At 39.6% G+C, this 26067-nt stretch overlaps 1 protein-coding gene across 2 annotated transcripts in view; it reads right to left on the reverse strand.

Annotated features, from left to right (window-relative positions):
• PPP2R5E (protein phosphatase 2 regulatory subunit B'epsilon) overlaps positions 1–26067 on the reverse strand; it is a 160549-nt gene that overhangs the window by 66925 nt on the left and 67557 nt on the right. For both annotated transcript variants that reach the window (XM_027554272.1, XM_027554273.1), the window contains exon 3: positions 8000–8196. In XM_027554272.1, the coding sequence (XP_027410073.1) occupies positions 8000–8196 (197 nt within the window). The remainder of the gene's footprint in view (positions 1–7999; positions 8197–26067) is intronic.

The raw sequence follows: 26067 nt of genomic DNA on the forward strand, positions 1-26067 counted from the left end.
CCTAAATGCCTTTCCCAGATGTTGCTCAATTCTCCTCCATTATTTATATTTCTAATCATGTAAGCAACCCCACCTCCTCTATCCCACCACACCCAATGGCTCACACCTACATACAGATCTAATCTCCTCTGGATCTAAAGAGTCACCTCCAAGACAAATCCAGCCAGAATGTAGAGCTAAAGTCCTTATCAGATGCAGGAAAATGAAAAATGGAAATTTCATGCTCCCTCCGGTAGTTATCATCCCCAAAGCTACTTTCAGATGGCTGTTATTTTATGAAAAGAAATCTTCCATCCTTCAGCCTAGAGAGGATGCAGTGAAGTTAACAAAGCACCCATAAGAGTCTGTGTAGGGAGACTCTCAGATCTTTAAATTGCGGACTTCGTATTATTCCACAAAACCGTTTTAGTCTATTAAGAGGCTAACCAGAGCGCTGATTTCCAGTTAAATCATAAAACATATAAAAGATAAAAACAGGGACTTCTCTGGTGGTCCAGTAGTTAAGAATCCACCTGCCAGGGCAGGGGACATGGTTCAATCCCTGGTCCAAGGAGATACCACATGCTGCAGAGCAACTAAGCCCATGCGCCACAACTACTGAGCCAGTGCTCTAAAGCCCAAGAGTCACGACTAGGAGCCCACGTGCTGCAACTGAAGGCCGTGCAACCTAGAGTCCACGCTCTCCAACATGAGAGGCTTCCACAATGAGATGCCCAGGCACCACGACAAGAGTAGTCCCTGCTGGTCACAACTAGAGAAAGCCCACCCGCCGCAACGAAGACCCAGTAGAGCCAAAGAAAAGATAAAACACGTAGATAACTAAGTGACAGGGCGTAATTTGAGAGTGGGAAAAACAAACCAAACATGTGGACAAGAAGCAGTATAAAGGACTCAAGGCAAGATTTCAGTAGATAATGTTGTATTTTATCTTAAAATTACATTCACTTTGGCAAATCATATATTCTATAATTTGAGATACATATTTAACCAAAATGAGGCAGGAGTGGAGCCGACTCAAATCAAGAAAAGCCAAGATATAGAGAGAAAATATGAAAATAATAACAATAAACTACCTATGTGATAAAACATCCTTCACTCAGGAAAGAAGGGATAGGATTTTCACTCTAATGAGGATAGTACACCCAAGATTCCACTACTGTGTGTGCAATCATTATCCACAGCCATCACTTCAACTTCCTGACACTTCACATACAACCCACTAGCTCCCCCTGAACCACTGCAGTGAAGCACAATGATTCTCTGCTATCACCTGGGGTCCCCAGCATTGTTCTTTATCTCCCCTGCCCTACGCTCATGCTGATAATTACGAATAACCATCTCTAACCTTCCCATCAAGGACTCCTATAACCTCAAAGGTAATATATCTAAACTCAACTCAGCTTCCATCCAAAACCTGCTGCTAATCCTGCTGTACTTTTCTCAAATAGTAGCTCCATAGACTACCTGTTTTCCAGAGCTATCCGAGACTCCTTTCTCTCTCTCTAAACATCAATGTAAACGCTAAGTGGCTTCAGTTTTACCTCCTAATGAGGGTGGTGGGCACCTGCACTGGGGCTTCACTGCAGCACACGGACTTCTATTGTGGAGAACAGGTTCTACAGCACACGGGCTCGGTCGTTGCAGCAGCGGGTGGGCTTCTATAGTTGCAGCACACAGGCTCGCTAGTCGCAGTGCATGGGCTTAGCTGCCCTGCAGCATGAGAGATCTCAGTTCCCCAACCATGGATCAAACCCGTGTCTTCAGCATTGGAAGGCAGATTATTAACCACTGGAACCATTTTGAGTTTTAAATGCCATCCTTTCCTTCCTTTCTTGATGAAAGTGAAAGAGGAGAGTGAAAAAGTTGGCTTAAAGCTCAACATTCAGAAAACTAAGATCACGGCATCCGGTCCCATCACTTCATGGCAAATAGATGGGGAAACAGTGGAAACACTGACAGACTATTTTTGGGGGCTCCAAAATCACTGCAGATGGTGACTGCAGCCTTGAAATTAAAAGACGTTTGCTCCTTGGAAGAAAAGTTATGACCAACCTATACAGCACATTAAAAAGTATTACTTTGTCAACAAAGGTCCGTCTAATTAAGGCTACGGTTTTTCCAGTAGTTATGTATAGATGTGAGAGCTGGACTATAAAGAAAGCTGAGTGCCGAAGAATTGATGCTTTTGAACTGTGCTGTTGGAGAAGACTCTTAAAGAGTCCCTTGGACTGCAAGGAGATCAAACCAGTCCATCCTAAAGGAAATCAGTCCTGAATATTCATTGGAAGGACTGATGTTGAAGCTGAAACTCCAATACTTTGGCCACCTGATGCGAAGAACTGACTCATTTGAAAAGACCATGATGTTGGGAAAAATTGAAGACGGGAGGAGAAGAGGACAACAGAGGATGAGATGGCTGGACGGATCACCGACTCAATGAACATGAGTTTTACTAAACTCCGGGAATTGGTAATAGACAGGGAGGCCTGGCGTGCTGCAGTCCATGGGGTTGCAGAGTAAGAGACGACTGAGCAACTAAACTGAACTTTCCTCCCCTTCTCTACTTCCACCCTGTCCTTGGTTCAGGACCTCTAAAACTTCTCTGATACAACAAGCCCCTAATCAATTCTTCTCTGCCTTCACTCCAATCTACCTGGCCCACTGCCACTACAATACAAAACTGACCGTTATCCCTCCCCTGTTCATAACTTTTCAATGGTGACCTACTGTCTGTAGATAAACCAGAGGTTCTTTCAGGTCCTTCTGGTCCACACCTACATCTTCAACTGCCACCATTCGCCTCTTCTCACTCCCCACCTCCCACACACACAATGCTACAACAACACAGTACTGCTTGTGTTCCTCTGATTATATCACGTAGTTTGGGAATGCCTTTGTATCATGTAATTCTCTTTTTCATTTCAACCACTGGAGTCAGGCTTTCCTCACTTTGTAAAGCCATTCCGGACCTTCCTACCTTTCCCCTTTCTCTCTGCTCCTTTGTTGCCTTCTACAAACTTCTATTAATACATGGATGACATATTATTTGCTCACATGGGTGCCCTTTCTACCAGACTTTGACAGAGCAGGGCCCTGTCTTTTTTTAATCATCAAAATGTAAAGGTGTGGCTCTAAATCACTCAACAAATATTACCTGGGGCTAATTAAAATAATGCCTTCACCCGTAAGATTTCCTCTCATATTTGAACTATTTCCCAGAGATGGTTTTGAAAAGGAAGATGTGTGAATATAAAGAGTATAAAAGACTGAGTTTAAGTCTGGATAAAAAAATTAACCCAAGATTACTTATTGTTCAGTGGGCAAGTCATGTCCGACCCTTTGAGAGAGTTAGAAATGCTAAGAAATTTCTCAAATGGATGCATGGCAACAGAACCAGAAAAAAAAAAAAACATGAGCATAAATGTAAAAACACTGCCTCAAGGACAGAAGCCTGACACCTGAAATGATACAAGGCAACATGTGCCAAAGCCTAAGGAACTAACAGTCCTGGTTCTCGTTTTTCCATCAGATATGACCCCATGAGAAAGAAACACATGGAAGAAACCACTGACAGAATAGAAGCAACTACTTTGGACAATATTCAGTAAACTTTAAGGATGGCAGGACCCATTCTAAATTTCTTAAAATGTGGTGGTAGTTTTTGAAGCTGGACGGACATGAGAGACCACCACCAACTCCCTTCATTTACAAGGGGAGAAATGGGCTTAGAGGAGCTTAGCCAAGTCTCACAGTAGTTAAGTGGAAGATAAGAAATGAGGACAGTGGCTTCTACTTTATCTGGGGCTATTCCATTACCCACACCACCCGAAGGTGAGTTACATGCTACATTGTTTTATTTTGTTTACACATAAAGAGTCATTTTTCTTTCTTAATTCTAACAGTCTGTAGGTGGTATCTAGACTTTATTTAAATGTCAGAAATGGGTTCCCCAACTCCTCCATTACTTGCATCTGCCACTCTTTTCTTACCCTAACAGGAACAGCAGCTCTCAGAACAGTCCCATCAGGGTTTGGGAATAATGCTGACAACAGAACATGCTATCTTAAGTCATCAGTCATACTCGTTTGTAAAACCTGGCTATCAACTTCACTGATATTTCATTAAAAGCACCACCATTTCTTTCATTAATCCTACTGAAGCAATTTCATTTTACAATAATAAGAAAGAGGAACAGGTGGGGACAGTGACTATTCAACAGGCAGGATTGGAATTAGAGAATCTGAGGACCAGAGGCAGTGGGATATAACACATCTAGCCAATAGAGCAAACAGGAACTCTGAGCTCCTCCAATGATTATAAAGTCAAGTACCTAATAATGAAATCCTCCAAGTATAGTAATAGTATTACTGACTAAACGCTTGCCATGTGTTAGGGACTATCGTTGTTGTTCAGTCAGTAAGTCATGTTTGACTCTTTGCGACCCCATGGACTGCAGCCCACCAGGCTCCTCTGTCCATGGGATTTCCCAGGCAAGAATACTGGAGGGGGTTACCATGTCCTTCTCCAGGGATCTTTCCAATCCAGGGACGAAACCCCATCTCCTAGAGTGGACGCAGATCCTTTACCACTGAGCCTCTGGGGAAGCCCTTTAGGGATTATACCAAGAGCTTCACATTGTCATCTCCAATCCTCACAAAATAACCAAAAGGCAGGTATAATACAGATGACAAAAATAAGCAGTAACAGCACCAGGATTTCTACATACAAGGGGCTCACAGGTGGCAAAATGGAAGGGAATAGAGGATAAGGAGGGACTTAGTTCCAACCCTTCTAAAATCCCTAAATCCCTGTTTACTAGATTGTATGTGTATCTGAGGTGGTGAGAACCTTGATGTACAAACAAAGCATAACAATTTTCCTTAGTGGACTATTTATGGAGCAGGGTGAGAGGGACTGTAGCCACTCTTCCCTCCATCCTACCCACCTCTTGGAACCTCATGTAAACCGAGGACGTTAGAGATGGAGGGCTTAGTCCAAGGTGATGGAGCAAGAAAGTATGCCAAGAGCTGGCATTTGAACCCAAGTTTGTGGGGTTTCAAAGCCCTTTCTCTTTCTACTCTACCATACTACTTCCTTCTCTGTAAATCCCAGACTATCTAAGAATCATGTAAAATTAGTAGCAATTTCACAAATCACAAGATGTGAAAAATAAATTACACCTCCAAGAACCCTAAACTATCATCTAGAAAGTCAATTATCTAATGTCCTAGAATAGCAGGCATGCTACAGATGCAATACTTCCTAAAACAGGACTTAAGTACATTTTAAGGTATATATTCAGAAGCAAATGACAGGAGTCATTTTTTTTGTTGAGGTTTGAGAGTTGTGGCCGGTGCGGGGGAGAGGCACGGATGGATGGTAAAAGAGAAGAGAATATGGTCTCTCCTTTGAGACTCAAGCTGCTTTAGGACCAAGATGATTCACAGGAATGAATTAATTTTTGAATTATGCCACATACTGGGTTTAAAACTGGATATAACCCAATAAATCCAGTATCTTCATCGTAATTTGACAGCATGAAATGCCCATATTTTAAGAGGGAATACGCTTTCATTCACTCATTTGACAATCTCCAGGTAGGCCTGGACTAGGATATTACAGAGGTCACAGGGATGTTCCTGACATAGTTCCTGCTTAGGAGTACTCAGCAGTCCCCAGTCTTTATGGCTAGGGACCAGTTTCATGGAAAACTATTTTTCCATGGACTAGAGGGCGGGGGGGGAAGTGTTTCAAGATGATTCAATTACATTACATTTATTGTGCACTTTATTTCTAATCTAATGCTGCCACTGATCTGACAGGAGGTACCAGTCTGTGGCCCAGAGGCCAGGGACCCCTAGAAGTACTTATAATCTAAATAGAAAAATCAAATAAATGTTTGAAAGGATTAAAGAGCAGCCAGTGAACAAATTCTAAAGGCTGGGTTGTCAAGAAGTGGTAGAACTGAAGAAAGGAGAAAACACTGGACTTTTCAGGAACCAGTGGTAGCACTTTAAGCCAGCTCTTGAAAGCAGGGGCGGGGACGGGGGCGGGGGCGTGGGGGGGTGGGGACTAGAATTAAGAGGCAGGGGGCCAGGGAATTCACAAAGGTCCAGGAAGAGGGGACAAGACAGGCTATTAGAAAACAGATCCACAAATACATAGCTGTTCTCAAACAAGGGCAAACGATATGCATACAAAGATATTCATGCGGTTATGGTTAAATACATTATGGCACATCCACACAATGAAATGCAGCTATAAAAATGAATGAGGATATGGCAAAACCAATACAATATTGTAAAGTTAAAAAATAAAATAAAATTTAAAAAGAAATTTTTTAAATACAAAAAAATGAAATGAGGCAGATTTGTATGTACTTATGTAAGCGAAGACAGCAAGATACAGAGAGTGTGTATAGTATGTTACCATTTGTGTGTTTACAAAAGATAATAGGCTTGGATATGCTTCAATATTCACAGACTATCCATGGAAAGATGCAGAAGAACATTATAAACAGTGGATAACTCTGTTGGCTGAGAACACAGGTAGGTTAAAACCAAGGGACTATGCTCTGAAGAAGCAGGTGGACTAAAGAAAATCCTAGGTATCAGGGTAAGAGGGCTGGAGAACAGGTAAACTCTAGAGCCAAGGTTTCTCACCAGTGGCATTACTGACATTTGAGGCCAGATAATTCTTTGTTACAGGGGCTGTCCTGTGCATTTTAGGAGGTTTAACAGCATTCTTGGCCTCTACCCCTTAGATGCTGGTAGCACCCCTCTCTCAACCCTGACTGCAGCTCCCAAAAATGTCTCCAATGTCAAAGTGCCCTGGCAGGGAAAATCACCCCTGGTTGAGAACCACAGCTCAAGAGCCACAATGTAAACATGTAAACAGTTAATGTACAAAACACTGTTTTACATTCCTGTAAATTAGTAAACGCAATAGACACTCCAATGTGAATCTGAGGACTATACTGGACACTGTTTTGAAATGACCTTCATATATGTGTGATAGTTTCTCAAGCTGTGATAATTCAGGTCCCTTCCCAAATGAGAAAACTATTCATTTTTAACCAAAACTACTCCATCACAGATGTCTCTCTTCTGCATTTGTTGAATCTGAGTGCTACAAGTTACACAAAAAGCCTAAGGACATTTCAGCAGTACACAGAGGGTGAGCCAGATCCCCAGTGGGCTTCCCATGATGCACTGAGCCCCTTAGATCTCTTCAGCATCATTTCAGGAGTTAGTAGACCCGTGCCACCACCTCCAAATAGCGTGTGCTCTCTAGACCCAAGATCTTCTAGGAGGCCAAGGAAGGCAACCCTCTCACAAAAATCTAACAGCAGACTGTATTTTGGCTCAGCTTTTGAAAAACTAATATAATTATTGATACAATAAGAACATAATTTCTTATATTATACTAATAATGTTTCTTCTCATAACTCTTAACGACCACACAAAGTATAAGAAGCTGTTCAAAAATAATGAAAGACATCACTCCTGACTGTAAGATTATAAAGTGAATGATTTGTTTATAAAGCCAAGAGAGGCTTTATCTAGGTTCTACATATCACAATTTCATTAAGTTTAAAGCCATTTCTAATATACCACAATGAATGGGGGTTGGGGTGGGGAAATCAAGGCATCCAACAGGCTTGTATATTTTCGAACACAGATCTAAAACTTTTGTTGATTCTCCTGTGTCTTTTCTTTTCCCAATGCCAGAAATCCAGTAACGCTCTGGCAATCTTGGTTTCGTATTGTGAAGTCAATGATTCCGCCAATACTGTTGTAGGTGACAAGTTCTGGATTTCATTCTCATGAAATCATGCTCTTCAAATTCTAGTATTGTGCCGACTACTTGTGCTTAGCTCTCAGAAGGTTGGCTCTCATTTGTGGAGGTGACCTCCTGTGACCTGACTCTGCAGTAAATACACCTGTGCGTCCTTATGGAAGGTGCTTACATGTGTCCGCGGCGAAAAAAAGAAACTCACCATTCTAACTACTTCAGGGTAAGTCTGCTCTGTCAAACAGCCTCTGCTTATTGTAATGTAGTCCACCAGTTCATTAAGAGTGGAGCGCTTGTATTCTTTCATTTTAAGATCAGATAGCGTGTCCATGAAGTCAAAAATGACACAGCACTGCTGAAGTTTCTTTAGGAACAGTTCAGGCTGCTCTGAGGATGGAACGTCTAAGAAAAAAAAAGGAAATGGTGTAAGTCTGTCATCAATTTCTAGGTAACAGGAATTCTCTGTGAAAGTTAACTTCAAAAGCAAGCTCAAAAAAATAAGAATTCACATGACAACAGTGTTCTTTTAAAACAGTTACACATGGACAGGAGGAGATACCACATCCACTACTTCAGAGACCTTGTCTTCAGAAACTGCAGGGTACCAACACAATGGACAGCGTTTGCTATTCCGCCACCAGACACCAACCAACATCCCAAGAGCCCTTAGAGAGGTGAAGCAAATTTTAACCAAAAACATCCCAATGTCTACACTCTTAAGCCAAAAACACTGAAAAAGGTCAAACGTTCCATTATAAGGTAGACACAGACGTTTTCACTGTTGGTTTAAATTATTTTACTAGAAAATTTTCAAAGCAGAAATGTCAGTTGATTCATTTTAATTTCACGCTGACATCCTTGGTATTTAAGGCAACTGTTGTTGAGTGTTTATATTTTTTGTTTTGTTTTGGCTTGGTATCTGTGAAGCTTTCTTGTCAAAGACACTCAAAAGATCAAAAGAATGAAGCAATATAGACTCTCTCAAAAAGGGCACATCCATAACAGGACAATGCAGCAAACTCTACCTAAACTCTATCTAGGCTCTCCCTCTTGACCCATCTTCTCTTACAGGGGCGAAAACCACTAACATGTTCATTAATGTGTTCTCAGAATAAACATCTGTTCTTTTCCTACAAACAGCAGATCAGACATTTGGTTTGGTGTCATTAAAAAAAAAGTAGAAATTTTACACTAAATTCCCCAGCTAGAATGGAAACCTGACCTAGAGTTGGACTTGAAAGACACCAACTAATGATAAATAGTTCATTCCACTTCTATCTTCTTTCCACTACTTTATTCCACCAAACTGGAGCTTCTCTGGAAAGGCAATGATATTACGACAAGAGAACTTCTGCTGCCTTCATCCAAGGAGATTAACTCATAATCCTCAGAATACTCTCTGAGGTAAGCAGGTGGCATTATTATTATTATTCTCCATTTTTCACAATGAAAATTAGAGACAATCATGGAGGTTCCACAACGAATGAGTTGTGAAGCTAGGCACAGCACCCGAGTCTCTAACCACACTCCCATCTTTCCTCTGTACGATTCAAGAAGGACTCGAACAATGTTTGTCCAGTCACTTGCAACCATCCTCAGCTGCCAATCTCCCAGGAAATGCACTACAACGGCCTTGCAGCACGGGCCTCCTGATTCCTGGAGGTAAATGCAAAGACTAACAGCACCCATCTTGCACAGTCACCAGCAGCCCCAGCAGAGGGTGGACAGGGATAGACTGCTAGTCACAGGATCCACTTGGTTCCTCCTCTCCATTCCCCCTCTCCTCCTCACAACCCACAACCCAAGTGCCAGCCCATGTACCCAGGACCTCATGGATCATTCCCCTCAAAACTGATGTCAACTTTAGGTGAAGCATAACGGTATCTGAAAGTATCACATTTCTCTACCAGATGTAAGGGAACAAGAAATAGCTGATCATTTTAAAAGGTATATAGCACCACTGCTATTCTCAGCAAGAACAAGTTATGTATTTAGAAAGTATTCTCAACCAGTTGCCCCTCTCACCACCACCCCCCAAAGTCCCCCCAAAAGTCTAACATATTGACTTAGTAACATCAAAGAATTTGAATTAAGCCATGAGATGTCTTATTCTATTCCCCTAAATTTAATCACTTTCAAAACATCTAAGCTTTATAAGGACTAAATTAGACAAACCAAGCATTCTCTTTAACTGCTATCTCCTTCAGGTGTTTATATAAACAAACAAAAACTAGACAAGGCTGCTTATCAACATGACTCTATATCCTTAACCCATGGCTAATTAAATGAACATAACCATCATGGTTAATTACTGAAGTCTTCTAAGTTCTAAATCAGATCCCACACCTCAAAGTGGAAGAGGAGTTTTGACGCTGCACAGAGAACAAGAAAAGGCTTATTAATGTATTAAAGTCTTCAGGACAAATTTTAATGAATCCTATTCTTGATACAGTAATTTTGATAAAGCTTAAAAACCAGGCCATGTACAAGGAGAACTCCTTAACTCAGCACATATGAATTATAAAAGCATGTATAAATGACAGTTTTTTCCTCCAAAAAGCAAATCATCATTTAACAATGATTATTCTTTGTGGTCAGTACAATGATACTCAAATAATTCACATTTAGCTATTTAAAAAAATGCAGGCAGTTAACATTTAGTCCTCTTTCTTAATTTTAAACAACTGAAATTTATTCTCTTTTAATCTAAATTGCTATAATGTCAAAGACAAATGTGAAACAGGCTATTCAACTGCCCAATAATGGTAACAGCTCACATTTATTAACCACTATTGGATACAAGTACTGGGTAATATTCTAAGCATTTTACATATTTTATATCTCACTTAGTCCCAACAACAACCCTATGCAATAGGTACTATTTCCCACTTAAGAGATGAGAAAACCAAGACACAAAGAGATCCAGTGACCTTTGCAGAGTCTTAGAACTAATAAGCAACGGAGAAAGGATTCAAACTCAAGCTAACTGACTCCAGAGCCTGAACTCTTCCCTCTGTGCAACAATCAAACTCAATGAAATGCGGGAATAATACCATATTCCACAGAGAGGTATGCACAAAGAGAAAAGAGGAAGAACACAGAAAGAAAACAACCAACTAATTTCCAACATGCCCTCAATATAAAATATGATGCTGAACCCTCCAGCCCATTTCCCAGAGATTAATACATACAGCAACAAGCTATGTTTTATCCTTTATCACAGACTAAATTTCTCTAAAATAACCTCCTTCCTCTAAATTTAAGAACTTAAATAATCAAGACTGAAGGGAAAAAAGGAGAGTCAAGACAAAGAAAAAAGGGGAATGGTGTCCTCAAAGAACCCATCCCATTATAACAATATTTAAAAACTGTGTTTTCATTTGTGCTGAAGGATGCCCTTAACTCACAACAGTCCAAGCACAGGGCTCTCCGTTTGGCCCTCAGACTGCCCCACATGGCTGTGCTGCTCCCACCCCGCGTGCCCTCATCTTCCCTAGTTCCAGCGGGATATAAAAGTAGAATGTGAACAGGCAGGACCGGGCAGGATCAGAGATGAAACACTGAGTAGGGCAGACGGTCCCAGAGATGTAAGTTTAATGTCTACAGAACCAGTCCCAGAGGCAGATGCAAATATTCTTTTTTAAAGAAACATGTGTAAAAAAAGGATCAGGTACTAGGCCATAAAGAAAATCCCATAAATGACAAAAAGAAGAAATCAGACAAGCAGTACATTTAATGGCCACATGCAGTAACACTAGATTTTAACAACTCAAAACTACCCACCTCCCAAATCCAAGCCACCTAAGAATCGAAACATTCAGTAACTTAGATGAAGAAAAAAAAATTATAGACATTTCAAAATAAATGTAAACTAGAAAAACTAAGGGTCATTGCAGAGTCCCAAAGCACCCCGGCAGTGGAGGCTTGTGCCGTCTCTCTTCAGTCCTGCACAGACCGTCCCTCCCCCCAGGAGAGGGATTCCATAAAATCATAACCATAAATAATGAAGAATCAGTAAGCAGTTATATAATGCCATGAAGGTCATTAGCACAACAACCCATCCATCCAATGTTAGTATCTGTTTGAAGGGAAGAGTTAACTGATCTAATGATCTTAGCTTGATAAATTTCATAAGGTCAGATTCCACTCTTCTGGAACAACTCTTAGAATTTAAGCTGATTTCCAGAATATGTTCCTCACCCAAGAGGATAATGACCAAACGGTCGATCTTCTTTGACACCTGCATTTCTAACTGTAGTGTCCTTGTCCTTCCCTTTCAGCATGAGTCATTTTCTCACACATGCTTTTTTCTATCACCATCTCTCAGCATCCTCCTATCAATTTTCATTAGTAAGTTGAAATGATTACTCTCACCTCCAAGGTGTTCATACCCAAAGAATTTTAAAATTTACAAGCCCCAAAGTATTGGGAAAACAGGCACAGAATTCAACAGTAGAGAAAGGATGCAAATTCAGCTTAAGAGCCAAAGATTCTCCTTATATCTAAAGAATAGTCAACGGGTGTTACACACACTTAGTTAAACATGTAACACATGCATACAGACACACACACACCCCACTCACCCTCATTATGATTTCAAGGGATGGATGTTTATTACTTGTTTATAACTGGAAGAACACTCTTTCCTCCCTAATCAACAGCTTCCAGTATTCCACCCCTTCTAAAGTCTGGGACACAGAATCATGGACCCAATATCAGCCCATCTTCTCTGAGGGCCTGATTCAATTTTGGACTTTGCAAAGAAGAAAACAGCAAAGGCAGAAGAAATGAAACATGAGCTCAATGTCCTTTGGGTTTGGTACTCGGATGCCAGTTAAACGAAATTGTTGAAAATCACTGCAACTTGCAAATAAATATGCCAACCGAGTAAATAAAGAAAGCCCACATCATTAAATTCATTAGCCACAATATCACAGGAAGAAAGCAGATTGGTTTTTAGAAAAAAATAAAATAAGAGATGTGGGCTGATAATGCATTTACACATAAGCTGTTTAAATGTATGTAGATAAATATTTCCATAAAATGGTCATGTTTGTACTAGAAGTTAAGCAGTAACACTGTTTGAGCTCCTAATGAATAATATTTATAATCAGTTATATCCATTCAAAAGATCTGGGGAAAAAAATTCTAAATTAACAATGCTTTTCACCTGAGAACACCCTGAGCTATTACTCCTTTAGCCCTTTTACATCCATTTCCCCAATTCAAACAACAACAAAAATAGTACTCAGCATGTCAATATGGTCTCTGATCCTCTACCTCCTCCTTTAGAACTTTCCCTAAGGCAAACACACCCCCATCCAAGTATGCTATCAGTCCCTTACAAGTCACCCTTCAAAACTTCAACAAAGTCACAGAACTGTATCTGTATGGGTATATGAGAATATACTTATAGAAAACTAGTCTCACAGCACTGAGAAGAGCTTGCCTGAGCGCTGAAGACTGAAGTGTGGTATGTTGGCAGATGTGGTAAGATACCTAAAGTAACTGTTAGTCTCTCAGTCATGTCCAACTCTTTGCGACTGCATGAACTGTAGCTCGCCAGGTTCCTCTGTCCGTGGGTATTCCAGGAAAGAATACTGGAGTGGGTAGCCATTTCCTTCTCCAGGTTTCTTCCCAAACCAGGGATCAAACCCAGGTCTCCTGAACTGCAGGCAGATTCTTTACTACTGAGCCATCAGGGAAGCCCCCACTTTTGTCATACCTACTTCAAAAACAAACCTAAAAAGAATCCTATTTTATTCATGGAACTATGCTTCTATTAGGAACTGCTTTTGATACTTAAAAAAAAACAAAATCAGATATAGCCAACAATATTTCATCAAAATAAGACCACTATAAATTCTTATAATGAACCAAATAATAAAATTAGGCTTCGTGTCCTATAACTGAACCCAAGCATACCATGTTGGTGACACAAGACTGTCTCATATAAATAAGCAAATAAGAAATTGACATGAGCTAAAATAAGTATTAAGTATCTGACCATCCCAATTACTTTATTACTGTGTTCCAAGTAGGGACTCCAAAAACGTTTATTGTTGATGATGCTTCCACTACAAGGGATTTGTATTTTATAAAAGTGTCTCGTGTGATTTCAATGTGTAACCACAGCTGAAGACCACTGTTTTTAAAGTAATCACTTTAAAATCCTTCTTTCATCTCCTTCACCTTTGAAATTTGCCCTCAGTTTATTTAAAGCTAACAGTGAAAACTTTTGGTTTTCAAGCAAAGGAAGGTCCCTGGCAACACCTACAACAGTGAAAGTATTCCTTCTTGGCCCTGGCTATAAATATGTGAATGTAGAGGTGGCTGCTTTCAGAACTCTTCACAATCTATTAGGAAGGTCAAAAACACTTTGCTGATTATTAGCACACACTTTTTTTTAGATTCAAAAATGTGTCACATAGAACTACTACACCAATAAAAAATAGTATCAAAAGAAGACCAAGGTGTTAAATATTAAACAAACTGAAAGGCAGTTAAGACCAGTACTGATATTTTAAGGTTAAAAGAATGATGACAATGATAAGGAACATTTACTACTGCAAAGCACTGTACTAAGCTCTTGACACACATTATCCTATTTAATCCCTAGAATATCTTATGAGTGGCCACTATTAATAGTCCAGGTTTTCAGATGAAAAAACAAAAAAACAAAAACAAAAAATAGAGCCTAGACAGCTAAGTCACCTGCCCAACATCACCCACTATTAAGGGTTGTAGCTAGTATCCAAACCCAGATAGTCTTAATCCAGTGCACATACCAATAGCAATGACGATGACGATGACTGGGATAAAGAAAAGCAACTCACTACTATCACCACCACCACCACTGGAGCAATGGGTAAACTATTATGACTGCTTATTTGTTTAAGAAAAGTATCTAAAAGTAAAGGAAAATCTGATACACTTTTCTACAAGTATTTACACATTTTAAAACTTTAACATAAGTGAACAATGGTAGGTGGATACAGTTTTAAATAATAATATATTAATTATTCTTCCTAATTTGGACAATCAACATGTGTTATTACTCTTTCATGGATCTCTCCAGTTATCCTTTCCCCAAAGCTGACAAATATGTACATGCCAGTTTATAAGCAATACCCAAAGGTCACCACTAATGCAGAAAAGTGGCCTCAGCACCAAAACCATAGGATTCAGAGTTATCATATTGTTTCAACACTGTGTTCTAATCAGAATAAATGGGAAACACACACATGCACCCACACATACAAAACTTCTAATAAATATGTTTCCAATTTTTCACAGTTCTCCCTCATGCTTGACCTTCTCATGCACTGTAACTTGTCAGGACAAGAAAAATAAAACATTTAAACATTCCTAGTTACAGATGTAGATTACATTTCTGCCACTAAACTTATTCACAGGATAGCCACCACAGCCTCTGACTAACACAGTCTCTCTACTATCAGTCCATTACCATCTGCAGAGATGAGACTAGGAAAATAGGAACCAAGGCTTTTTCAATAAAAGGAATTCCTGAAGCATGCTGGGCTATGTCAAAAAAATAAAATAAGAGCTGCAAGAATTATAGAATGTTCTAAAGTATCCCTGACAGCGGCTCCCTCTAAGATTTTAGCAGTAAAAGTATTAAAAAGAAGAGGTTGACTTTCTTTTATTTCAGGAAAAGACACTAAAATAATAACTAGATATCACTTATTTCCACTATAATTTCCTAAAATGAAAGGACCTTTAAGGATAGAAAAAGAAGAGAAAGCTCAAACTTAGAATAAAAAATAACCCTTCCTCAAAAAGGAGGGTGGCAATTCTCCACACACACGTACACACATGCACACACACCTGCACACATGTGAGCACACACACACACACACACACAGTCATGTATTCTCTCTCCATCTGCTTTCCCCTCTACTTGTTTTTTCATTTTGCCCAGTACCAGCAACAACTCTTCCACTGGTCATCTGCGTTTGGGAACCTCTGGGCCACATCACTTCTTTGTTCCAACATTTCTCTAGTAGCGTGGATAACAGTCTCAGCTGTAATGACAGTACTAATTTCAATTGTATTTAGATGGTTGTAAACGCTGAGAAGATAATCATACACCCTGCATGAGTATAGGAGTATCTCACTTTATAGCAGCCATGAAGTCCTGAAATCCCATAACATAAAAATCCCCCGTAAAACTTTATATATATAACTCCATTCAAGGACTTGCCACATTACATTAGGACCACTTTTTTTTTTTTCAAGTCAATGAATCATGTGTCTTGTTCCTCTTTTAATGCCCCCCAGAAGAAGTTTCTGGAACATGGTTGCTGCTGCTGCTAAGTCACTTCAGTCATGTCCAACTCTGTGGGACCCCATAGACTGCAGCCAAGAACACTGGAGTGGGTTGCCATTTCCTTCTCCAATGCATGACAGTGAAAAGTGAAAGTGAAGTCGCTCAGTCGTGTCTGACTCTAGTGACCCCATGGACTCCAGCCTACCAGGCTCCTCCATCCATAGGATTTTCTAGGCAAGAGTACTGGAGTGGCTTGCCATTAGGTACATAATAAATGCAGGTTGACTTTATAAACCGAATCTTATTTCCCTCTACTTTCAATGGTAAACTACAGCTTTATTCCTCTAGAAAAAAATTATACTGAAGACGAAAAAGTTTAATATATTTAATAGAATAAATTATTTCCTAATATTTTAGTAATACCAAGTCACAAAATGCAAATTTTAAAACTAAGATGGAACAAGTCAGACAGAAAAAGACATATTGGAGGTTACCACTTATATGTGAAATCTAAAAAAGTCAAACTCAAAGAAACAGAAACTAGAATGGTGGAGGAAATGGAGAGATAATGGTCAAAAAGTATTAACTTCTAGTTATAAACAGGTTTTGAGGATCTGAAGTACAGCATGATGTAACACTAAATAAAGCTATATTATATACTTGAAAGTTGCTAAAAGAACAGATCTTAAATGTTCTCACCACAAAAAAGAAATGGTAATTATGTGATCAGATGAGGTGTTAGCTAACACCACGGTAGTAATCACTTTGCAAAATATAAGTGTAGAAAATCAACATACTGTACACATTAAACTTACACAATATTATATACATCTCAAGAAAACTAGACATAAATAAAATTTTAAAACTAGGTTGGTTTTTAATGACACAATATTTATGAATGTTAAAAAAAAAAGTGTGGCTTATTTGACAAAGACTTAAGTTCTTTGAACCACCTGCCCCTATTACTATCTGAAAAGATTATGTCTCACTTTCTAACACTTTCTTCAAAAAAAAAACAAAACTGGTTGACTTTTAAAATCAAACAGAATGGTTCATCTTCACAGATGAGAGGAAAATACAACAGAAAAAAATATTTGAAATGAAGATGAATGCATGAAATTAATGAAGTAGTATTATTTGGAATGCCCTTCATAGCAAACATAAATCTAGTAATTTTGTCAAGTTTTTCATTAATAAATGAAAAGTGGGAGATCTGGTGCAAAGGGCATTCACTCACCTAATATTCACTGAACACTCATTGAGGTCCAAACACAGGGAAATCACAAGGAGGAAAAGTGACAAAAATCCCTTCTCTCACAGAGCTTTACATACTAGCAGGAGGAGACAAAAAAACTGCAACTGAAAATAATAAACACGTTGTATGGTATATGCTGGAGGCAGGCAGAATATATAGGACAAGGGGGATGAGGCCTGTTGGGTTGGAGAGTATGATTTTAAGTGGAATGTTTATCTGGAAGATGCTGTCTGCTGTGCTTAGTCGCTCAGTCATGTCCAACCCTTTGCTACCCCATGGACTGTAGCCCACCAGGCGTGGATTTTTCCAGTAGTCATGTATGTATGTGAGAGCTGGACCATAAAGAAAGCTGAGCACTGAAGAATTGATGCTCTTGAACTGTGGTATTGGAGAACACTTGAGAGTCCCTTGGATGGTAAGGAGATCAAACCATTCAATCCTAAAGGAAATCAATCCTGAATATTCCTTGGAAGGACTGATGTGAAGCTCCAATACTTTGGCCACCTGATGCAAAGAACTGACTCACTGGACAAGACCCTGATGCTGGGAAAGATTGAAGGCAGGAGAAGGAGACACAGAGGATGAGATAGTTGGATAGCATCACTGACTCGATGGACGTGAGTTTGAGCAAGCTCCTGGAGTTTGGACTCTCCAAAGGACAGGGAGATTTTTCCGATAGACAGGGAAGCCTGGCATGCTGCAGCCCATGGGGTCACAAAGAGTTGGACACAACTGAGCAACTTAACTGAGACTCCTCTGTCCATGGGATTCTCCAGGCAAGAATACTACAGTGGGCTGCCACGCTCTCCTCCAAGAGATCTTTCCAACCCAGGTATTGAACCCAGGTCTTGCACATTGCAGGCAGATTCTTTACCGTCTGAGCTACCTGGAAGATGAATTTTGAGCAAATTCTTGAAGATGAGGTAATCAGAGAGTATCTGAGGGGCAAGTGCCTAAGCAGAGGGATAATAAATCCAGGGGACCATGGCAGCAGAGTGTGCAGATGAATCTGAGTATCAGCAAAGAGGCAAACAAGGCTGGAGCCTGAGTGCAAAGTGGGGTGATGGGCTGCAGGAGATCATGGCGGGCCTTGAAAAACACAGTAAGGACTCTGGCCTTGCCTCCAGTCCCTGGAGTAGGGAACGGCAACCCACTCCAGTATCCCTGCCTGGAGAATCCCATGGACAGAGGAGCCTGGTGGGCCACAGTCCATGGGGTCACAAAGAGTCAGACAAAACTGAGCATGCACACAAGGCTTCCAGTTCTGAAGTGGAATCACACTTTTACAGTTTAATAATAGACACTGGACAAGCCACTTACTTTCTGAGCATTAGTCTCCTTATCTGTAAAATGTATTGCACAGGGTGGAAAGAGAAGTAAATGAATTAGGTGTTCTGTAGGCTATTCAGTCCTTTCCAAAAGCACTTTCAAAAAGTTACCATTTACTTCACAAACATCATATCTACAGCATACAGTATTGAATAAATTTGATATATAAAATCCTATTAAAACTATTTTCTGTATAGAAAGGCTTACATTTGCTTTTTTAGCACATCTTCATTAGTATTTTAAAAACATATACAAAATACATTCTGAAGTGTTTTCAGAAACATTAATTTTTGAAAATTTATTCTAATAATATCAAACTTCAATTAAATAAAGGCCATTTCTTTAAACCCCTAAGATAACAATAATTTGTCTTTTCTACATTTGGATTTTAAGACAAGGAGTAAATCATGAAAATCATAATCTGATAAAAAGTAACTAATAGAACAAATTTCCGGGATATGTTAAAGAGTCAGCACTGTTGATGCCCAAATTTCAGCCAAGTTCAAATATATGAGCAACAAAAACCTTCTAAAAGATTATTTTCACTTATTTCATGATTATAAAGTAAGAAATAAATTAATGGGATTATAGCTTTTTTCAACAAGCACTTAGCCCTTCAGCTGACCCTCCCCCACCAAAAGAAAAAAAAATGCATTACTTCAAGTATTCAGTTAATTGAGCACCACCACCACCACCACCACCCCCACCTCTTCCCTAGGGATTACTTCTACAAGGGATAAAAAATGGCCTATCTACTTTCCATTTGTTTTGAGGATTAACATCAGTGGGAATCAGTTCAGAATGAGATGAACCTCAGCTATTTTAATGGTATGATATGAAGTTAAAAACAAATTAAATAGATAGACATCACATTAATATCAATTAAGCCCATGTCTGCTATTTAACCACCACTACCTCTATTTCACAACTTACAGCTGACACTAAAGATATCATTAAACTTAAAAAAAAAAAAATTTAAAATAAAAAAAAAAGAATCAATCCAATGTTGCAATGCCAGCTTAGAGATGCTATTTCTGAACCTCGGCTGGGAGTTTTAAATATGAGACCTTAAGCTCCCGAGAGTGACACAGGACTGAGCACAGTGAAATGACCTCTAATCCCAAGAGTAATAAAGAGTGTATATGTATAATTAAAGTCATAATCTGGACAATAAAATCCAGCAAAGGCATGTAGTACACCTCACTAACTGTGGAATGTGCCTATACTTCATACAAAGGATATTACTTAATGAATAGAAATTGAAGATAAATGCAAAGCCCATATAGATATATAAACACCATACTGAGAAAAATGAAGTCAATTTTGAAACCTTATTTCCTATTATGTATAAAGACAGTAGTCAAGTATAAAACAATAGACAGGAATTTACATGTATGTATTCATGTATCATGTTCATTTGTATGTATAAATACAACTGTGAGTGCATGATTCCAAAATGGAAACTTAGAAAACAGTAATACAAAGATTTTGTAAAGACACAGAATTAATCTGGCAAGCTTAACAGCTTCAGAGCAGAGAAACATTTTAAAGCACTGAACAGTAAGATACACCAACTAGAACGAGGATATTTACAACATAACTCCCTTCTTTGCTACTGACTTCCTGGCCACAAAAATCTGTCACCAAAGGTAGGAAGAGTCACTGACACCTAAAGATAAGCATGCTAATGATGCAATTCTAAGCACAAGTATTTTTACTGAATCTAATTCAGCATTCTACAACCAATGCAGTACTCTGCTGCTGCTAAGCTAAGTCGCTTCAGTCGTGTCCGACTCTGTGCAACCCCAGAGACGGCAGCCCACCAGGCTCCCCTGTCCCTGGGATTCTCCAAGCAGTAACACTGGAGTGGGTTGCCATTGCCTTCTCCAATACATGAAAGTGAAAAGTGAAAGGGAAGTGGCTCAGTTATGTCCGACTCAGCGACCCCATGGACTACAGCCTACCAGGCTCCTCCATCCATGGGATTTTCCAGGCAAGAGTACTGGAGTGGGGTGCCATTGCCTTCTCCGATTCAGTACTCTAGGGCTTAGCTAACGTCACTGGGTAGTACAAATATTTTCTCTTCAGTTATACTAAAAACGACTTTTAGGAAACATATTCTATGATTGTATCTTCCACTTAAGGAATCAGACCAAATGTGAGACATAAGATCTGGCGTTAATAAGAGTGATCAACACTAAACTGGACACTTAAGTCTACTATCTCAAAAGTCTGTCAGTTATAATTCTGAAGGAACATTACATAGATGTTTACAATTTCACATTAAGCTGATTTCCTTCAGCACAAGCGGAAACTTTCTACATTCAATATACCAGATGGCTGAGATTATGCTGCAGGTTCCACGCTCTGAAGTCAGGGGTCTGGGCTCTAAGCAGACTCCACTGTTTGTCGCTTGTCAGTTTGGAGAAGTTTGCCAGTTTGTCAGTTTGGGTGACAGTTAAGGCAATGGACTACAAAATCAGACTGCTGGATTCCAAGCCTGTACCTGCCACTTCCTAGCCAGAGAATCAGAGGTGAGACTCAGTCCATCGATTCCCTCAGGAATGAGGGCATAATAGTTGTTATTGTTTAGTCACTAAGTCATGTCCAACTCTTTTGCAAACCCACAGCATGTAGCCCACCAGACTCCTCTGCCCATGGGATTCCCCCAGGCAAAAATACTGGAGCAGGTTGCCATTTCCTTCTCCAGATCTTTCCCACCCAGAGATCGAATCAACATCTCCTTGCATCTCCTGCTTTGGCAGGTGGATTCTTTACCACTGAGCCACTAGGGAAATCCCTTAAGAGTATTTATTGTTGTTCTGGTGCTAAGTTGTGTCTGACTCTGCAACCCCATGGACTGCAGCTCACCAGGCTTCCCTATCCTTCACCATCTCCCAGAGGTTGCTCAAACTCATGTCCATCGAGTTGATGATGTCATCCAACCATCTTATCCTCTGCTGTCCCCTTCTCCTCCTGCCTTCAATCTTTCCTAGCATCAGGGTCTTTTCAAATGAGTCAGTTCTTCACACCAGGTGGCCAAAGTTTTGGTGCTTCAGCTTCAACATCAGTCCTTCCAATGAATATTCAGGGTTGATTTCCTTAGGATTGAGTGGTTTGATCTCCTTGCTGTCCAAGGGACTCAAGAAGTCTTCTCCAGCACCACAGCTCGAAAGCATCAATTCCTCAGTGCTCAGCCTTCCTCATGGTCCCACTCTTATATCTATACATGACTACTGGGAAAAAACCATAGCATTTCTAGAAAGACCTTTCTCGGCAAAGCGATGTCTCAGTTTGTCATAGCTTTTATTCCAAGAAGCAAGCGTCTTTTAATTTCATGGCTGCAGTCACCGGCCGCAGTGATTTTGGAGCCCAAGAAAATAAAGTCCATCATGGTTTGCATTGTTTACCCCTCTATTTGCCATGAAGTAATGGAACCAGACGCCATGATCTTTGTTTTCTGAATGCTGTATTTCAAGCCAGCTTTTTCACTCTCTTCTTTCACCTTCATCAAGAGGCTCTTTAGTTCCTCTTTGTTTTCTGTAACTAGGGTAGTATCATCTGTATATCTGAAGTTGTTGATATTTCTCCTGGCAATTCTGATGCTAGACTGTGATTCATCCAGCCCGGCATTTCACACTGATGTACTCTGCACAGAAGTTAAATAAGCAGGCTAACAATATACAGCCTTGATGTACTCCTTTCCCAATTTTAAACCAGTCCATTGCTCCATGTTCAGTTCTGTTATTTCTTGACCTGCACACGGCTTTCTCAGGAGGCAGGTACAGTGTTTCCATCTGGTATCCCCATCTCTTTAAGAATTTTCCACAGTTTGTTGTGATCCACACAGTCAAAGGCTTTATCATAGTCAATGAACCACAAGTAGATGCTTTTCTGAAATTCTGTTGCTTTTCCTATGATCCAACAAATGCTGGCAATTTGATCTCTGGTTCCTCTGCCTTTTTTAAATCCAGCTTGAACATCTGGAATTTCTCAGTTCACGTACTATTGAAGCCTAGCTTGGAGAATTTTGAGCATAACCTTGCCGGCATGTGAAATGAGTGCAATTGTGCCAAACATTCTTTGGCATTGCCTGTCTTTGAGATTGTAATGAAAACTGACCTTTTCCAGTCCTGTGGCCACTGCTGAGTTTTCCAAATTTGCTGGCATATTGAGTACAGCACTTTAAGGGCATCATCTTTTACTATTAGAAATAGCTTCGCTGGAATTCCATCACCTGCACTAGCTTAAGAGTAGTAACTACCTACCTCATATGATTGACTTAAGGATTAAGTGAGTGAATAAAAATAAAAACACATAGAACAATGTCTGGAACACTTTAGGTGCTCAATAAACTTTAGCTGCTACACTGCTGTTGCTAAAAAGCACTGCTGAACCTTAAAATCCTTTGCAAAATGAATCTAAGAATAGTAGCTTTGTCACAGTGAGAGCTCAAGCATTTCATGAGATAATACATAAAATGTTTCACACAATGCCTGACACATGGAAAATGTTTCAAAATATCAGCTTTTTAAAAAATACCTAACAAATGAAAAACATAAATTGATGATACACGGAGGATTTCTTCCCTTCCCTTCTGCATGTGTGTGTGTACATGTGTCTAATTGTGCAAGCCATATTTGTAGAATTATAATATTGAGCTTTTGATCTACTAATATCCAGTGAGATTACTTCAAAATAAAATTGTAATTTGATTAGAAGAAAGGTGAAGACCCTGACTCAATTCAATACGTGAAATGATTTGGCTGTCAGGACATGTTTCAGCAGTGTGTCACAATCAGAGGGTGAAGACAGTCAGCATTTGATTCAAAGTATGAGAGCCTAACAGAGCATCAGGGACAGAAAACCAAGAAGTTATGAGAAATACAACCATCTGGAGGAGCACTGGCCAGACCCGGACACACCCAGTTCTCACACATTCCCAAACAATCAGGTTTGCAAAGGAAAGAAAAATAAACAATGTTGCACAGTGTTGTCCTTCAAGCCTGAATTTTAAAATAACATTAGTACTCACAGATGTTAATACTTATAAATATTAGCTAGAAGCAATAACAGTAATTTATACTTAAAGAGTTCTTTACAATAACATATTTATAACAAACATTACTGACCTCCCACAAAAATAACATTAAGTACTGAACCACTTCAAAGTACCTCGTAAACCTTTTTTCTTTTCCACATACTCTGTTATTTAAAGATCTAAGGTGTTAGTTAAAATTCAGCAAACTTTTTATAGCCTCCTACAAGGCTTCAGGCTAAGTCTGGAAGGAATATGATAGGTAGTTTCAGCCTTCCCAGAACAGAACTGGCTTAGAATCTAGTATGTTTAATTTAATAATCAATCATTCATTCATTCATTCCACAAATATTTACAGAACACTTTTTACATGCCAGGCACTAGTTCAGGCCTTAAGTACACATTTCTGAGCACGATCAAACAGGATTCTACTCTTCAAGAAGCTTACAGACCAAAAAGGAAGAAAATCTAACTAAAGAGTCATGTAAATAAATATAAAACAGGTTGCACAATGAAGAAAAGGTACAAGATACTATAGGAACATAAACTACAGAGAATAAAAAAGAAATGATGCTTGTCCTCAAAGAAATTCAGCCTGGTTGGAAGCAAAATTAACATATGTAAACGAGAGCAAAAAATATAAGAACAATGCAATTAAGTACCTAAATTTCAAGGACTAAGAGACAGAAAAGTAAAAAGCATTCAGGGAGGACCTAAAATATTCCAGCCAGGGTCCTTCCATGAGTTCTCTCTTGAAATCTTGCAAAAATCCTGAAAGGCAGGCATTAATAATCCCATTTTACAGATAAGAAAACTGAGGCTGCAAGCTATTCAGTTTCATTAATATAGGCCAATAACCATGATGTAAAAGCAGTTTCATTGTACAGAACCAAAAGGTATGAAAATTTTACATTAAAATGGAATCCTTCTTTGGCACTAATTTGAACAGATATACGTGGCAGCAGGAATGTGGAGAACAGATTCCTCTACTTCCTCTTTTATAGTCCATCTCCAACCTCTGAGGCAGACAGTATTTTCACATAATCACACCATGCACTCATGACCTTTCCACACCCGCAAGTATCTGCCTTATCCTCTGAAAAATATGGTGGATTACCCTGAATGCTAAAGGGCTAACAGGTTTACACCCATGAAGAAACATATTTATACTACTGCAAAGATTTCATAAATAATAACAAAATGGCCTCACTCGGTCTAATTTTAACAATGGACATTTCAAACAAAATGGGCAAGATACTTAGAGCCCCCTCCTTCCCAGTTATATTTACACTACTCACATCCTCATAAGGCAAGTCTTACCAATAGATCTTGGGCAGGAAAAAAAACAAGAAAAGCACATCTTGATAAAAAGAGAAAATATGTTTCTTTTCTTCCAGTTTTACTTAGATATAATTGGACATGTCTAAGGTATACAGTCATTGAGTGGCATCACTGACTTGACAGACATGAGTCTGAGCAAGCTCCAGGAAGTGGTGATGGACAGGGAAGCCTGGCGCACTGCAGTCCACAGGGACACAAAACGTTGGACACAACTGAACTGAACTGAAGGTATACAGCATAATGATTTGATTTATATACATCGTGAAGTGATTATCACAATAAATTTAGTGAATATCCATCATCTCACACAGGTACAAAGTTAATGAAAGAAAAATATGTTCCCTTCTTATAACAAGAACTCTTTGGATTGACACTCTTGACAATTTTGGGAGTTGATAATGGACAGGGAGGCCTGGCGTGCTGCGATTCATGGGGTCGCAAAGAGTCGGACACGACTGAGCAACTAACTGAACTGAACTGAACTGAACGTGTGTGTGTGTTAGTCACTCAGTCACATCCAACTCTTTGCAACCCCATGGACTGCTGCCCACCAGGCTCCTTTGTCCATGGAATTCTCCAGGCAAGAATACTGGAATGGGTAACCAATCCCTTCTTCCCAACCTAGGTATTAAAACCGGGACTCCTATATTGCAGGCAGATTCTTTACTGTCTGAGCCACCAGGGAAGCCCATAATATATACAGTGTTCATTATATTTATCACATGTATATTATATTCCTAGTACTTACCTATCTTGTAAGTATATATCTTTGGACTGCCTTCACTCAATTCCCCCTTCTCTCACCTGTGCCCCAGTCTTAAAAAGATGAAATATCTATTCTGAAGTTCAAACAAATCACATTGTTCGTTTATATCATTCAATTCAGTTCAGTCACTCAGTCGTGTCCGACTCTTTGCAACCCCATGAACTGCAGTACGCCAGGCCTCCCTGTCCATCACCAGCTCCCGGAGTTCACCCAAACCCATGTCCATTGTGTCATTGATGCCATCCAACCACCTC

Source organism: Bos indicus x Bos taurus, chromosome 10 (assembly GCF_003369695.1).
Source record: "Bos indicus x Bos taurus breed Angus x Brahman F1 hybrid chromosome 10, Bos_hybrid_MaternalHap_v2.0, whole genome shotgun sequence".
NCBI lineage: Eukaryota > Metazoa > Chordata > Mammalia > Artiodactyla > Bovidae > Bos > Bos indicus x Bos taurus.